The following is a 14339-nucleotide window of genomic DNA, read 5'->3' as shown; positions in this document are numbered from 1 at the left end:
TTATTTTAAATGCTGAAAAATACAATAAAACTGCTTTAACAACATGAAACTGTACTTTCTTTTTATTTCAACTACATAAATTTCATTTAGTCTGATTTTTCACATAAACACTGCATATAATTAAATATTCTAAAATTCTTGCAGTATTTATTTTGCATCATTAAGTTAGAAGACTTAAAAATATATACAGTTGCTATTTTTAATTCTTTTTTACTACTTAAAATTTTGTACTCTTGGATCCCCTAACTGAAAATAATTAAATGCATTGTTATTAAAATAAACCATTTAACATATTCCAGGACCAAAAGTAGGGAAACATTGAAAGTATCTTGTTTATAAACATTCCTTTTATTATTGATACCTACTAGTTGCAAACAATTATAACTGTACATAAATAAGAAATATAAATTTTGTCTATGTAATTTCTATTTTTATGTTAACTTGGGATTGAAACAATAACAACATTTTAAAAATCCTTACTGTAATAGTGATATACACGTTAGGTAATAAAGTTAGAGTACTGTACCCCAGTACCACAGAACATACAAAAAAATCTTTAAAGTAATTGTTACTATCATATAACATGTGTACTTTTGCATTTGATGCTATACTCAAACTAAACAAGTTTAACTCAAATTGAGAAAATCCAAATTACAAGTTTCAAAAACTTACAGTTTTGGGAAAGTACTAAAGAATCACAGGACAATCTGAATAGCAAACTAGCTAATAAAAACTTATTAAGAATATACTTATTGTGTAGCTAGTAAAACAAACAAAACTGTTCTTAATTAATTAATAATCTACCTTTATGTAGTGCTTTAAAGTATACCAAATGTTTTCACTTACTTGTCTCATTATCTCACAAAGGCACAAGTGGGAAGAATGATGGGCAGCAATAAAAAAATCAAGATTCCACTGGATAAGCCTTTTGATTAGTTGGCAAAAAATATAAGCACTCATTATTTGGAACTATAACTTAATTAGGGGACTTTTATAGAATGAATGACTGGTATTACAATAACTATTTTGAAAGAAAGGAGGAAATCTCTTACATTGTTCCAAGTATAGATAATTTCTTAAAAAGTGAAAGAAGAATGAGTAATCATTGTAGTAGTAGTTGTGGTGAACAGCGAGAAAATAGCAATTAGATTTGCTCTAGAAAAGGAGGAAGGAATGGAAAAACAGAAGGAAATAAACAAGTATAAATTGTATACTAGAATACTGGAGTGGTAGAGAACTTTTCAGGGACTTAAGAAAAGGGGCTTTTTTAAATAGCTGAAATGGTAGATGATGAAGGTATCTTTGGAAACGACATTTAAGAATGACTATAGAATTAAAGCATGATTATAAAGAAATAACTTTCTATTTTCCTTTAACTTTTTATTTTTAAAAGGAAATAAATATTTAAGTAAAATTGAATTTTAATTATTAACTTGAAAAATTAATGAATTATTTTACTAAATTTTCTCTCATTTTTCTTACTGGAATTTTCATTTTGACTTTTATTATGGTCATAATCTATTCAGTCTTCTCTAAACTTATTGAATGCTTTTTAAAGTTTATTTTATTACTATCTTTCTCCAACTGTGTTTTACTTTCAAATTATGACTTCCAGGCAGCCCTCAATTTGTAGGTGACTTGAAAATCTATGTTTGAAAAAATACACCTTTGCCTTGAATTATTTGCCATCTATAGACTAAATTAAACACAATATGCATAAAAGAATAAGCAACACATAAAGCTTTTAATTTTGAAATTATGTTCCTTAAAAGTCAAAAGCAGCAATTCTACATTGTAATTTTATTTTCCAAACATATTTACTGACATAAAATTACGAAGTCGTTAGAATTTTCTCAAAGATTTAAACACAAAGTTTAAAAAATTTGAAAAACACATTAAGTTAAGCCATATCCATACAATGGTTTAACTTAAACTGAAAAGTGGGGCAAATCAAGCAAACACACCATTAGCTGTCAAACAGATATAATACCTCAGTTGAAACCAACCTTTCTTTAAAAATCATCCTATTTAATTGACATGAGGATGCACTGTCTGGTCAAAATTTAAATTATAGGTCCTTACAAACGTACCACTCTGGTGTGGGATGTTGATATACTGGTGGAGGCTATGAATGTGGGGTCATGAGGTATTTAAGAACTCTCTTATTTTCCACTCAATTTGGCTGTTAACCTAAAACTGCTCTAAAAAATAAAGTTTACTAAAAAAATAAAAATAAAAAACAGAGCCAAGCAAATAACAGGACTGGTCAAAATACAATTCTAGAAACTTGAGTTGATAACAACAGCAAAACCATGGCCAGGGATGTGTATTCTGAAATGTGTAGAAATGTGAAGGATAAAGTAATTTTTAAACTTCCATTATAATACTTTCTATTAAAACATGTTGTGAATAATTCTTAACCTTAAGAAAAAAATGGCAGATCTATGAAGCATTAGAGAATCCTAAAATACATTCTAGAATAGCTTTAAAATATTTTAAAATGTGAACAATTAAAACTTTTCAAAATTCATTTTAAAAACACTACAATGTGAGATTGGGCTGTAAAGAAAATTGAAAGATTCTTCTGTTACTGATAATAAAAGAGAATAAATGTCCACTAATTGCTCTAATTTAATGTATTTGTTGGCTGTGTAGTAATTCTTGGTGACTCAGATATGCAAACATACCAGTACATTCACATGGCTTAATTACGTATATTCTTTCATGGTAAAGGGAGATGGAAAAAAAAAGCAAAAAAGGCAAGTTTTACTTGGCTTCTTCCATGAGAAAACCTCATTCACTCCTTTCCCTCTTCTACCCAGAAAAGATAGAAAGAGGAGAAATTAAAGGAAGTGCAATAATAAATAAAGACAAATAAGTAAAAGAAAAAGAGAAGCGCTCCAACAGAAAAAAAAAAGGGGGGCCAATTGCTTTCTTCTTCCCAAAAACTAGGAAAACAAAGAGGCAAGGAGAAAGAGAAAAAAAAGAATATTTCTTAAAGTTCATGGTTCTTGTCCCTTCTCCTTTCCCAATCCTCATCACCACTGGCTTAGGGTGGGATATTCCTTGTTTCTACTGTATGATAGATACAGTTGAGGGTTTGGGAAGAAATTCGTCGTACTGTGAGGGTTGGTGTGGTGAGGGAATAGTAGGGATATGAGTGGGTGGAATGGGAAACACATTTAGAGTTCCATTAAATATAGAAACTCTAAATGTATTTTCACACAGCCATAAACTGAACTTACATTCCATAGTCCTATGTTTCAGAAACATCATGAGATAAAAAGGCTGTTGTGGCTCACCCTGGGATCTACAAGCCCTTTAAACATTGTTTCTAAAGAAATGTAGAAACAAATTTTGTTTTGATTTATATATAAATATTAACAATAGAATTTATATATTAACACAATTAAATTTAAAAATCTATTTATAATTTGAGAATTGTCTATATATCTAAGAAGTACAGCAAAGGTGTCTACCTTCCCCACAGGAAGCCAGTGCCTGTTAGAGAGCCTAGAACAATAATGTGTTCAAGTAGGAAGCAGGACCATGAGGATGGAAAATAGAAACCTTTTAAATTCAGCCGAACATGGTAACTTTACTGCTCTAGAAGGGAAAGCCAAGACTACCCTAAAAAGGGAGGAGACTGCAACCTACCTGCAGAGGCAAATAAGAAGGACTTAGGAGTATTTTAGAGTCCACTAGATAAAGGGAATTCACACTAAAGAAGAGTGATAAACAAGGCTAAGCTGTATTCTGTATCTGTTCCATGCATGTGACTTACTTTTTATAGTTCATTCACTTCTATATTCTCATCTGTGACTTTATTGTTATAATAAACAGGAGTTTCCCAAGTGTTAGAATTGTGAAGGGGGACAAGTGATAAGAATGCTACTTTAATGAGGGTACAATCCTAAGACAGAGTGCTAACCCCTCAAGTGGCAGCCAAAATGCAATCTGGAAGATATTTAAGAATCTGCTAGAAACAACACATTCAAGCAGTCTTTTCTCTTGTTTTGTAATTTTTTTCCTATAAAATACTTCTGGGAAATGGCTTCCATTTTGTTGCAGGGTACAGACCTCCTTGTTTAAATGTATGCCTGGACATGCACACATACGCTCTCTCATACACACACATATGCACAAATACAAGGGAACATCAATATTTCACATTTTTAACTGCAGGACCTACATTTATCTCCCAAATTCCCAATATGTCTACCTAAATAGCAAGAAGGAAAGTGGAAAAGAAATTAAAATTCATTCTTGTGCTTCCTTTAGCAGTAGCTTAGAAGCAATTATGGCCACAGTAACCACTATGATCTGCTTCATTGCCTCCGTGCCTGTTTTCACACATTAATGCCAAAACAGAAAAAGCAATCTCAGGATAAACCATATGTAATTAAATTACTTTCTACCTGTAATCTAGCCCCATTCAGTAGCATAATTTTCACTGAAGAAGCTGAAGTATGTTTAGACTGTATGTTTTAAATGGTGGCATAATTTGCCTTGCTATTGGCAAACATCACCGCCTCTTTTATGCTTTCCTATGGAACTTCCAAGAATTGCTACACTTTAAAAACACCAAAAATGATCACTAGGTAAGCTGGATAATCATTATTCTTTTTTGACATACAATCACCTAGATTCTTTAAGTGAAAACAATGGCAACTGTTCTCATCATCAACTTTCTAGTTTACCATAAATAGCTCCATTCTTCTCCTTTCCCATTTTCTCTATAGAAACCACAACAGAACCGGTACTAAATATACCAAAAAGAACTACTATTTTCACCTCAGTTTACAGGAAGAAGAAAACAGAGAATGGATTTTGTTTTACCTCTAATATACATGTTTGCTTAGGGTAAAGAAGTAGCTTTTTGCTTCCCACCATGGTTACCTTCTGAGGAAGGTGATAATTTCCTTCTTAGACTGGTTGTTGACACTACAATAACTTCTAGACAGGAGGGAAGTTATACAAAGAATACGAAATTAAATAACAATAAATTAAAAGACAAGGGAGGGAAATGGGAAAGCACTGAAAAAGCCATAGTGAATGAAATTGACTTCCAGTAAAATTTTAAAATAATAAAATGAAGCAGACAAGAAGGGATATATATATATACACACACACACACAGAATCTTGAAAAAAAATTAACTTCAAGAAAATACAAACAACTAGTGTTGCATCAATACTATGGCATTCTTTACCAGAACGTCCAGACAAAGTGTTTAAAGTCCCTATTAGTTGTTCTACTTCAATATGTAAATTCACCTGCTTAAGAGTTAATTGAGAAATCAGAAATATTAATTAAGGAATATTTGCAAATACTTTTGAATACAAGCCCAAAATGTATGAGTAATTTTAAAATGCATTTTCCTTACTCTCCTACTGAAATAACAATTTCAAAATGAATATGATTTTTAAATAAATTTTCATTCATATGTGTAACATAAGGGGCTCCATTTTTCTTATTGCCTATTGCTCCTAGATAATAAATTAGGAGTTAAGGGCAACTCCACAGCTCTTTCTTCCAGACTACTATTTACTGAAGTTAGAAGTTATAGCACCATAAGTACAGTGAAAAATATAAAACAATCAACAATGGTTTGACTTGAAGAGTTACGTATTTCTTACCATGTCTTTTCCACCTATGACCCCTTATTGACATGCTGGTTACTGCATTTCTTGATATTCGAGTGGAAGTTGGTGTGATTTCAACTTGAATACACCTTGTACCTTCCTTATTAGATTTCACGGGACCATGAGGCAATGAAGCCTTTATTGCATTAGCAACCTAAGGAGAAAAAATATAGTTGAAGATCAACATGAGCAGATGTATTATCTAACCCTTAGATAAAACATGATGCTAAACAGGCTTATACAAAGATGCTCTTCCCAAGCATTTTATAAGATGATACAGAAATCCTCTAAGATAAGAATAGGAGGCTCAGAGGGAAATTCACGGTTAAAACAATATGTAAATGACGAAGTTAAAAATTTCAAAATATTCAATTAGATTTCCAAATGCCTAATTTTAATTAATAAATGCAGCTAAAGTATGTTAAGGAGAACAATTCTCATAAGTTAAAAAGACTGTTAGGTGTCTAGGAAGTCGGTCTAATAAAAATTTTTATTTTGGCCGGGTGCAGTGGCTCACGCCTGTAATCCCAGCAATTTGGGAGGCCGAGGGGGGCTGATCACCTGAGGTCAGGAGTTTGAGATCAGCCTGACCAACATGAATAAATCCCGTCTCTACTAAAAATACAAAAAATTAGCTGGGCATGGTGGCACGTGCCTGTAATCCCAGCTACTCGGGAGGCTGAGGCAGGAGAATCGCTTGAACCCAGGAGGCGGAGGTTGCGGAGAGCCGAGATCGTGCCATTGCACTCCAGCCTGGGCAACAAGAATGAAACTCCATCTCAAAGAAAACTAAAAAAAAAAAGTATTTGTTACTTTTCTAAGTTATAAAACTTCCATGTATAACCAGAGCATGAATACACTGAGTATTAATGACATATTAATGAACTATGAATAGCTCTCTCTCAATTTATAGTTCTAAATTGAGAAATCTTAAATTATAAAATTTACATAAATAAGTCAGGCACCTACCAGCAATGGCTCTGGATATAATTCTAGCTGGGCTCTGTATATAATATCATCCAGTGCTTTTTGAGCTAGATCCCATTCTCCGTTATAACTATAAAATTAGATGAATTAAATGAAGAAATTATAATTATTTATAACTGAACAAAATACAATGAGAAACTATCTTTACTGAAGAAAATAAAAGATCATATTAGCACATTGCTTAACATTCTACTCCTCTTAAAAATGTATTTTTAAATCTTTGAATTCCTTTCAATTGCATCTAAATGCCTATTAATAGCAAAGAAAATTTTATAGATGTACATTTCGTCTCTAAAGAACATGACTATTTATAGAACAGAAATAAAAAAAGCTAAGGCAATTTCAAAGCAGTTTATACTTTCAAAGCAAATCAGAGAATAATAAATTATATACCTTAGAATAATGTTCAGAACACTTTATGGCCAAATTACTCTGTAACTCCCACAGTTTTTAATGAGAATCTACAACCAATGTGGCTTGCAGTATCCTGAGTAGTTATTTCTTTGCATTTTGATAATCACTTAGACGTGTATTTGCTACATGTTGCAAATAGCAGAGCAACATGAGGGAAAGTGTGCGTGCATGTGTGTGTGAGTGTGTGTGTGCATGCATGTGTGTGTGTGTGTGTGTCTGTGCATGTGTGTGTGTGCATGTGTGAGTGTGTTTGTATGCATAATTTTCAAAGATATGCCAAACCCTTCCTAAAAATCAGCTAAATTACAAAAATGAACAGAGATATAGTGGCTTGATCAACTTCCAACAAAACAAAGAGGTACAAATTACATCAAGAGTGCAAGCAAGGCCTAAAAACTGGCAAGAACATTGCTCCCTCCATAAAAACAAGATAAAGCCAGGTAATCTATAAAATTATAAATTCTCATGAATCCATCAAAGAGCTGAGGTAACAAGGGCATCCACGTAGCCAGAACCCTAAAGGGACACAGGTGCCTCTAAGGAGAGATGGGCCACAATACAAGCAGGTAAGAAACATTTAGCTAATCTTCTTAACAAATTCCTAGAAGCCAGATGGCTAAAAGGTACCTCATGGGCTAGCAGGAGAGTACAGAATCTCTAAAAGCACATACAAGTGGGAGCCTGTATCCACCATAGGCTCTTCGCAGTAAATCTCCTTTAGGCACTCACAAGAAAAACTAGAAACGGCAGGTCAGAGAAAACTGCCCTTGATGGTATAGGCCTGAAGGAAAAGAGTAACCACTCCTGTGAGAAAAGTACAAAGACCCAGCCAGATGCCTTTATCACATGGAACAAAAATTTTAAAGCCTTTGGAGAAAGAGCAGCAAACCCTTTCACCCCACAGGGTGCAAGTGAAGACCAATTCGGCTCTGAGGGTAAGAAAAAAAGCAAAAAACCTCTCATTCTATGCTGAGATAAGTAGAGGGGTCATTAATGAAGGGGAAGGACCACTGAGAAACTCCCATCCCTGAGAGGCAGGGACATGGGATCAGCCTAAAACTGAGGCTGGACCAGGACAACAGAGAACACTACCTCCCCCCATTTCCACATCCCCCCCGACCCCATCAGCCACCACCAGGCTAGTGCACACCCAGAACCAAGCAACAGAACCCTACTGCTGGAGGAAGGAGCGAGAACATGGAGAGAAACCTATCTGCAGTGGAGGCATACAGGGAAGGCTGAAAGCTGAGGATGAAGCAGGAGTATTAAGAAAAACCCTCCAGCAATCCAGCTCTCCACCTAAGTACCAGGTAGCACCAGTGGAATTTGAAGTAGATGGTGCCCTGAGGGTAACCATAACAACAGAACCCAATCCCAGGTCACTTCTGCCTATAATAATTCCACTAACAGCCTAGAAGAGGCATGCCCGTTTCCTGTCATAAATAATATTTACGTCAGTCTCTACTGTCCTACTGCTAAACAAAATCATGGACAATCAAAAATTACAAGGCACATAAAAAGCAAAACAAACAAGACGAACTCTGTCAAGAGATAAAGCAAGCAGTGGAACGAAATTCATAGATGACCTAAACGTTGAAGTTATTTGGGAAATTAAAATAACTATGACTAATATACTAAAGGCTCTAGTGGAAAAGACGGACAACATGCATGAACAGATGAAGATTTCAGCAAAGAGACGGGAACTACAAGAAAGAGTCTAATGAAATGGTTAGAAATAAAACACGGTAACAGAGATGAAAAATGCCTTCAGTGGTCTCCTTTCTAGACTTGACCTAGTCAAGGAAAAAAATCCATAAATGCTGAAGATATAGCTAACAGAAATTACTCAAACTGAAACACAAAGAAAAAAGATAAAGTAGATCAGAGCATCCAAGAACTGTGGGACAATATTAATGGTCTAACACAAGGGTCAGAAAATTTTTTCTTAATGGGCCAGACAATAAGTATTTTAGGCTTGTGGGCCGTACAATCTCAACTATTCAACTCTGCCATTGCAACACAAAAGCAGCTATAGACAATACATAAACAAACAGGCATGACTGTATTGCAAAAAACTTGACAAAAACAGGCATCAGGCCAGACTGGGCCCACAGACCATAAATTCTGCCTTTAAAAAGTTTATAAATTCTGCCTTCAAAAAGTTTATAATCTAGTAGAGAAAATTAAAAGTATCAAGTGAATATAATGCAAAGTAAATGAGATACGTATAATAAGAGAATTATAAAGTAAAAGATAGGGTGCAAAGAAAAATATTAGTACCCAGGTCATTAGGTAAGACTGAGACTGAGTGCCAATATTAGAAACTAATAGAAAGCTAATAATAAACTATTTCTAATCAAAGAGGCTCTAAAATTTTTTTAAGAGCTAAAGTTTCTGGCAATGGAAAAAAATATTTCTTGAGGAAAAAAAGCTATATGGAAATTATAGCAAAAAAAATGAAGAAAGGGACCATGAATATATTTAAGTGTTACTAATTTTCATTCCGTCCTTGAATTTAAGAAAGATGATAAAGTGTTTTAGTTGGTTAAAAATTCTTCAGAACCTTAAAAGATATGTTTTAAACTTAGATAATAGTTTTAAAGTATTAAAATATAGTTTTAATACTTTAAAACTATTATCTAGATCTTCATATTTCACAAAAAGTATGCAAATCACTTATCTATTGACATTATAATATAGTGACAATAGATTAACAGACTATAATTTTCCAAAGAAATTAAATGTTTATTTTGCATATGATGAGATACTTACAAGGCAAAATAAATCCCTGTTAACATTTGCACCATGAATCCTGAAGAAACTGGTATCCTGCTACTTATACCTTTGTATTTTCTTACATGTTGTCGAGGATATCCACAAACACAGATTCTAGAAAAACCAAAATAAATGTATTTGTAAAATTGGTAAAAACTTAGGTGATTTATTTTAACATTTATAAGCCAACAATGTACTAGGTACACTTTCATAACAAACCTAATATTTATGAAACAAAGAATCTTTCCAAACAGAACATTTGTCTGTAATATATTCCTGAGTAAGTTATACCAGGAAAAAACATAAAGCTTAGGTATGTTGATACACAGAGTTAAGTGAACCAGATTCACTTACTGGTTAGTTCACTAATTTTGGTCAATTAATTACCAATAGTTTTTGGGTACCGCTAAACCTACTACATGAAACTTGGCACTGCCCAGGCTCAGTGGCTCATGCCTGTAATCTCAACACTTTGGGAGGCCAAGGCAGGTGGATCACCTAGTCCAGGAGTTCGAGACCAGCCTGGCCAATATGGTAAAACCCTGTCTCTAGTAAAAATACAAAAATTAGCCGGGTATGGTGGCATGTGCCTGTATTCCCAGCTACTAGGGAGGCTGAGGCAGCACAATCACTTGAACCTGGGAGGTAGAGGTTGCAGTAAGCCAAGATCGAGCCACTGCACTCCAGCCTGGGTGACAGAGTGAGATTCCATTAAAGAAAGAAAGAGAGAGAGAGAGGAAGAAAGAAAGAAAGACAAAAGAAACTTGGCACTATTTGTCATAAATAGATGTGTGGTATGATCCACAATTCCTGACAAAGTTCTTGACACAAACTGCAGGATCCAAAAAAATTCTATAAATTAGACTCAAACTTCATACAGTATACCATAATAAACTTCAGATAGATTATAACTGTTAATGTTTAAAAACCACAAAGGAAATAAAACATAGGCAAATAGTTACATACTCTTCGCATGCTACCTAAACATGAAACCAAAGGTAGAACCCCAAAGAAAGATCAATAGATCTTACCTTTTCTTTTTTTTTCAAGAAACTACCATAAACAAAATGACATGTAAATAAATATTTATTTCTTGGCACATGTATACCTATGTAACAAACCTGCACGTTCAGCACATGTGTCCCAGAACTTAAAGTAAAAAAATAAAAATAAAAAGAAGACATGGAAACTAAAAAAAAAAAAAAAAAGAAATATTTATTTATTATTATTAGTTTTTTAAAGTCAAGGTCTTGCTGTGTGCCTAGGCTGGAATGTAGTGGCATGATCATGGCTCACTGCAGCCTTGAACTCCTGGGTTCCAGCAATCTCCCCATCTCAGCCTCCCGAGTACAAGTGCATGTCACCACACCTAGCTGTTTAAAAAAATTTTTTTTTGAGATGGGGTCTTGCTATGTTGTCCAGGCTGGTCTTGAACTCCTGACCTCAAATGATCCTCCCACCTCAGCCTCCCAGTCGCTGAGATTACAGGTATCACACTCAGCTCCAGAAATACGTATTATAGTGAGGAATATTTAAGGAGTACTAAAGCTAAGGAGTATTTATTATAACGAAAAGGAAGCAACCTAAAGTCCAACACAGGAGAACAATTATATAAATCATTCAGAGAATACTATAGAAACTAAACACAATGTTTTGAAAATCTATTTAAATGACAGGGAAAAAAACTGTCCAAAACAACAGATGCAGCATAATCCCATTTTGCAATAAACAAATAGGCATATAGTGTGTGTCGCTGCAAAAAGAACATTAAAAAGTCATAGTTATCTCTGATCTGTGGGATTATGGATCTATTTTCTTCTTTATATTTACATGTATTTTTGAACTTTCTGACCAACATGCACTGTTTTATTGTTTGTTTGTTTCTTGTTTTTGTTTTTGAGATGGAGTTTCCCTCTTGTTGCCCAGGCTGGAGTGCAGTGACGTGATCTTGGTTCACTGCCACCTCTGCCTACCAGGTTCAAGCAATTCTCCTGACTCAGCCTCCCAAGTATCTGGGACTACAGGACTGTGCCACCATGCCCACCTGATTTTTCTGTATTTAGTAGAGATGGGGTTTCACCATGTTGGTCAGCATGCACTGTTTTTAAAATAAACAGTAAGTTTTTATTTTTAATAAACAAATTTACTAGAAAATAGATGCTTTCACATAATATTCTATGCTTGATATAATATGAGCTTCACTTAATATAGTACTAGCCAATAGATTGTAATTATTTACTCACTCTTCCCCTGTACTCACTACCTAGAACTTAAAGTTATTTCCTCTACTCAATGAATCAAAGCCTTTACTTTAAAATGTCCAAGTATGCCACAGACCATTTCAAAAATATTCCCCAAGAATGTCATTAATTCAGAGCAACTTTAAAAAATCAACATAAATGCATTTGATATTAGAGGATCCCAGAACTTTTTAGAACCAAGAGTAAAAAGTAAGCAGGGAAACAGAAAAATTAGCTGCATGGGAAATAAAACAAATTCAAGTTTTGTTTGAATTTACAAAAATGTATGCCCAACTAGAATAGAGACTCCTGTTACTCTTATTAACTAAAGAAGCAAACAAAAAATTTTACTTTCTTACATCTTACACTTTTATGATAGGGATGGTTGTATGGTTGTAAATAATAGAGAACCAACGGATGAAAGAAATTTTCAATTAATTCATTTATTCATTCTGTAAATATTTACTAAAGACTGATACTTTGTCAGACTCTAGAGATATACATGATGGATGTAGCACCCACAGGGACTCACAATCTAATCATGGAGACTGTGTAGTAAGCAAATGTTTTCAATGAACAAGTTCAAGAGGTGGTAAAGGAGAGAATGGTAAACTCAGGTGGAAGAAGTGGAGAGTCAGAGAGGAATTCTCAGAAAAGAGATTCCTTTGAATTGAGTCTTGAAGAAAAAGTGATATTTTTCCAAGTGGAAAACAGGAAAGTTCAAAGGCAGAGGTGGGATGAAACAGCATGACATTGAGGAGACTGTGGACATTTTAGCAGGATAGAGGGCTAGGACACTAGGAAATACTAGAGAAGCTCATCACATCATGGAGCCAGATCATGAATATCTTATAACCTGCTAGGTTTTACCACATAGACACTGGTAAGCAACTAAAGATGTTTTGTTTTGTTTTAAGCAAAGGAGTACCAAAATCAGATTGGTCTTCTGATAACATCACTCTGGCTATATTGGAAGAGTTCATTGAAACTGGAGATGGGTGGGATGAGTACCCCAGCAGTGAGATGAAGGAGGACTGAATACAAGACATAATGGTGGGTAGAAGGAGGAAGGGTAGGTTTGGAGTCCTATCTAGGAAGTATAAAGAAGATGAGACCAAAGAAATAAGAAGAGTGGATAATTATTTCCACATTTAGTTTGAATAGCTGACCACATGATGGTGTCATTAACTGAGTTAGAACAAATAGGAACACTGGAATATACTGTTTCAGATATGTTGATTTTTAGGTACCGTGGTATAGTATCAATTTTGTCTGCCATGCCACCATCCCTATCTTCTATTAAAAGCACTGCCATCCCTCTTCCCTTTAGGAACTAGTCTTTCCCTATATAATCAAGAATAATCACATGATTATGGTGAGGCTGCTAATAAAACTATTACAGAGATCACTACCTCCATATTTATTTTTAATAATACATACATATAAGTCACATTCCCTTCCTTTCCCCCAGCAATTTTAGCTAGGAACGGCAGCCGCTCCACTAGAGACTACGTTTTCTAGCTTTCCTTGCATTTAGATGTGATCATGTGACTAAGTTCTAGACAATGGTGTATTAACCAACCTGGTAAAACTTCCGGGTCATACCCCTAAAAAAACTTCTATGTCATACTCCTAAAAAGCAGCTACATGCCGTTCACTCCCTTTCTCCATGCTTGCAGGATAGAAGGCAGTTGTAATAGTAGTGATCTGAGACCATATCAAAAGGGCAATACCATAGGAAATGGCAGAATCCCCAGACAGAAGCAACTTGAACACATTGGAAACATAAGCAATCTACCTCTGAGACCACCTACCAGCTTGGACTTTTATGTGAGAGAGAAATAAATTTCTACTTTATTTAAGTTATCATTGTTTATCTGTGTTAATACAACCAAAGCAATATTTAACCTGACAGAGTACTCTTCCAATTATATTACTCAACATGGCCCCAAAGGGATATGTAGAAGTCTCAGGCTGGCACACCCTTTGCTGGATGTTTTTAATACTGAAGCTGGGAGAAGTTCTTTCTGCTGAGGTCACCAAAAGCACACAATGTAAGGGCCTGGCACAGTGGCTCACGCCTGTAATCTCAGCACTTTGGGAGGCCAAGGCAGATAGATCACAAGGTTAGGTTTCAAGACGAGCCTGGCCAACATGGTGAAACCCCATTTCTACTAAAAATACAAAAATTGGCCCAGCATGGTGCCATGCGCCTGTAATCCCAGCTACTCAGGAGGCTGAGGCAGGAGAATTGCTTGAACCCAGGAGGCAGAGGTTGC

At 34.8% G+C, this 14339-nt stretch overlaps 1 protein-coding gene across 3 annotated transcripts in view; it reads right to left on the bottom strand.

Annotated features, from left to right (window-relative positions):
• Window positions 1-14339, bottom strand: part of HYCC1 (hyccin PI4KA lipid kinase complex subunit 1) — a 73521-nt gene that overhangs the window by 13213 nt on the left and 45969 nt on the right. For all 3 annotated transcript variants that reach the window (XM_055272463.2, XM_055272465.2, XM_055272464.2), the window contains exons 8-10: window positions 9818-9934; window positions 6614-6701; window positions 5639-5798 (exon numbers count right to left, since the gene is read on the bottom strand). In XM_055272463.2, coding sequence (XP_055128438.1) covers window positions 5639-5798; window positions 6614-6701; window positions 9818-9934 — 365 coding nt within the window. The remainder of the gene's footprint in view (window positions 1-5638; window positions 5799-6613; window positions 6702-9817; window positions 9935-14339) is intronic.

This window comes from Symphalangus syndactylus, chromosome 3 (genome assembly GCF_028878055.3).
Source record: "Symphalangus syndactylus isolate Jambi chromosome 3, NHGRI_mSymSyn1-v2.1_pri, whole genome shotgun sequence".
NCBI lineage: Eukaryota > Metazoa > Chordata > Mammalia > Primates > Hylobatidae > Symphalangus > Symphalangus syndactylus.
The sequence above is the reverse complement of the archived record's forward strand: the minus strand, read 5'-3'. Positions and strand labels throughout refer to the sequence as shown.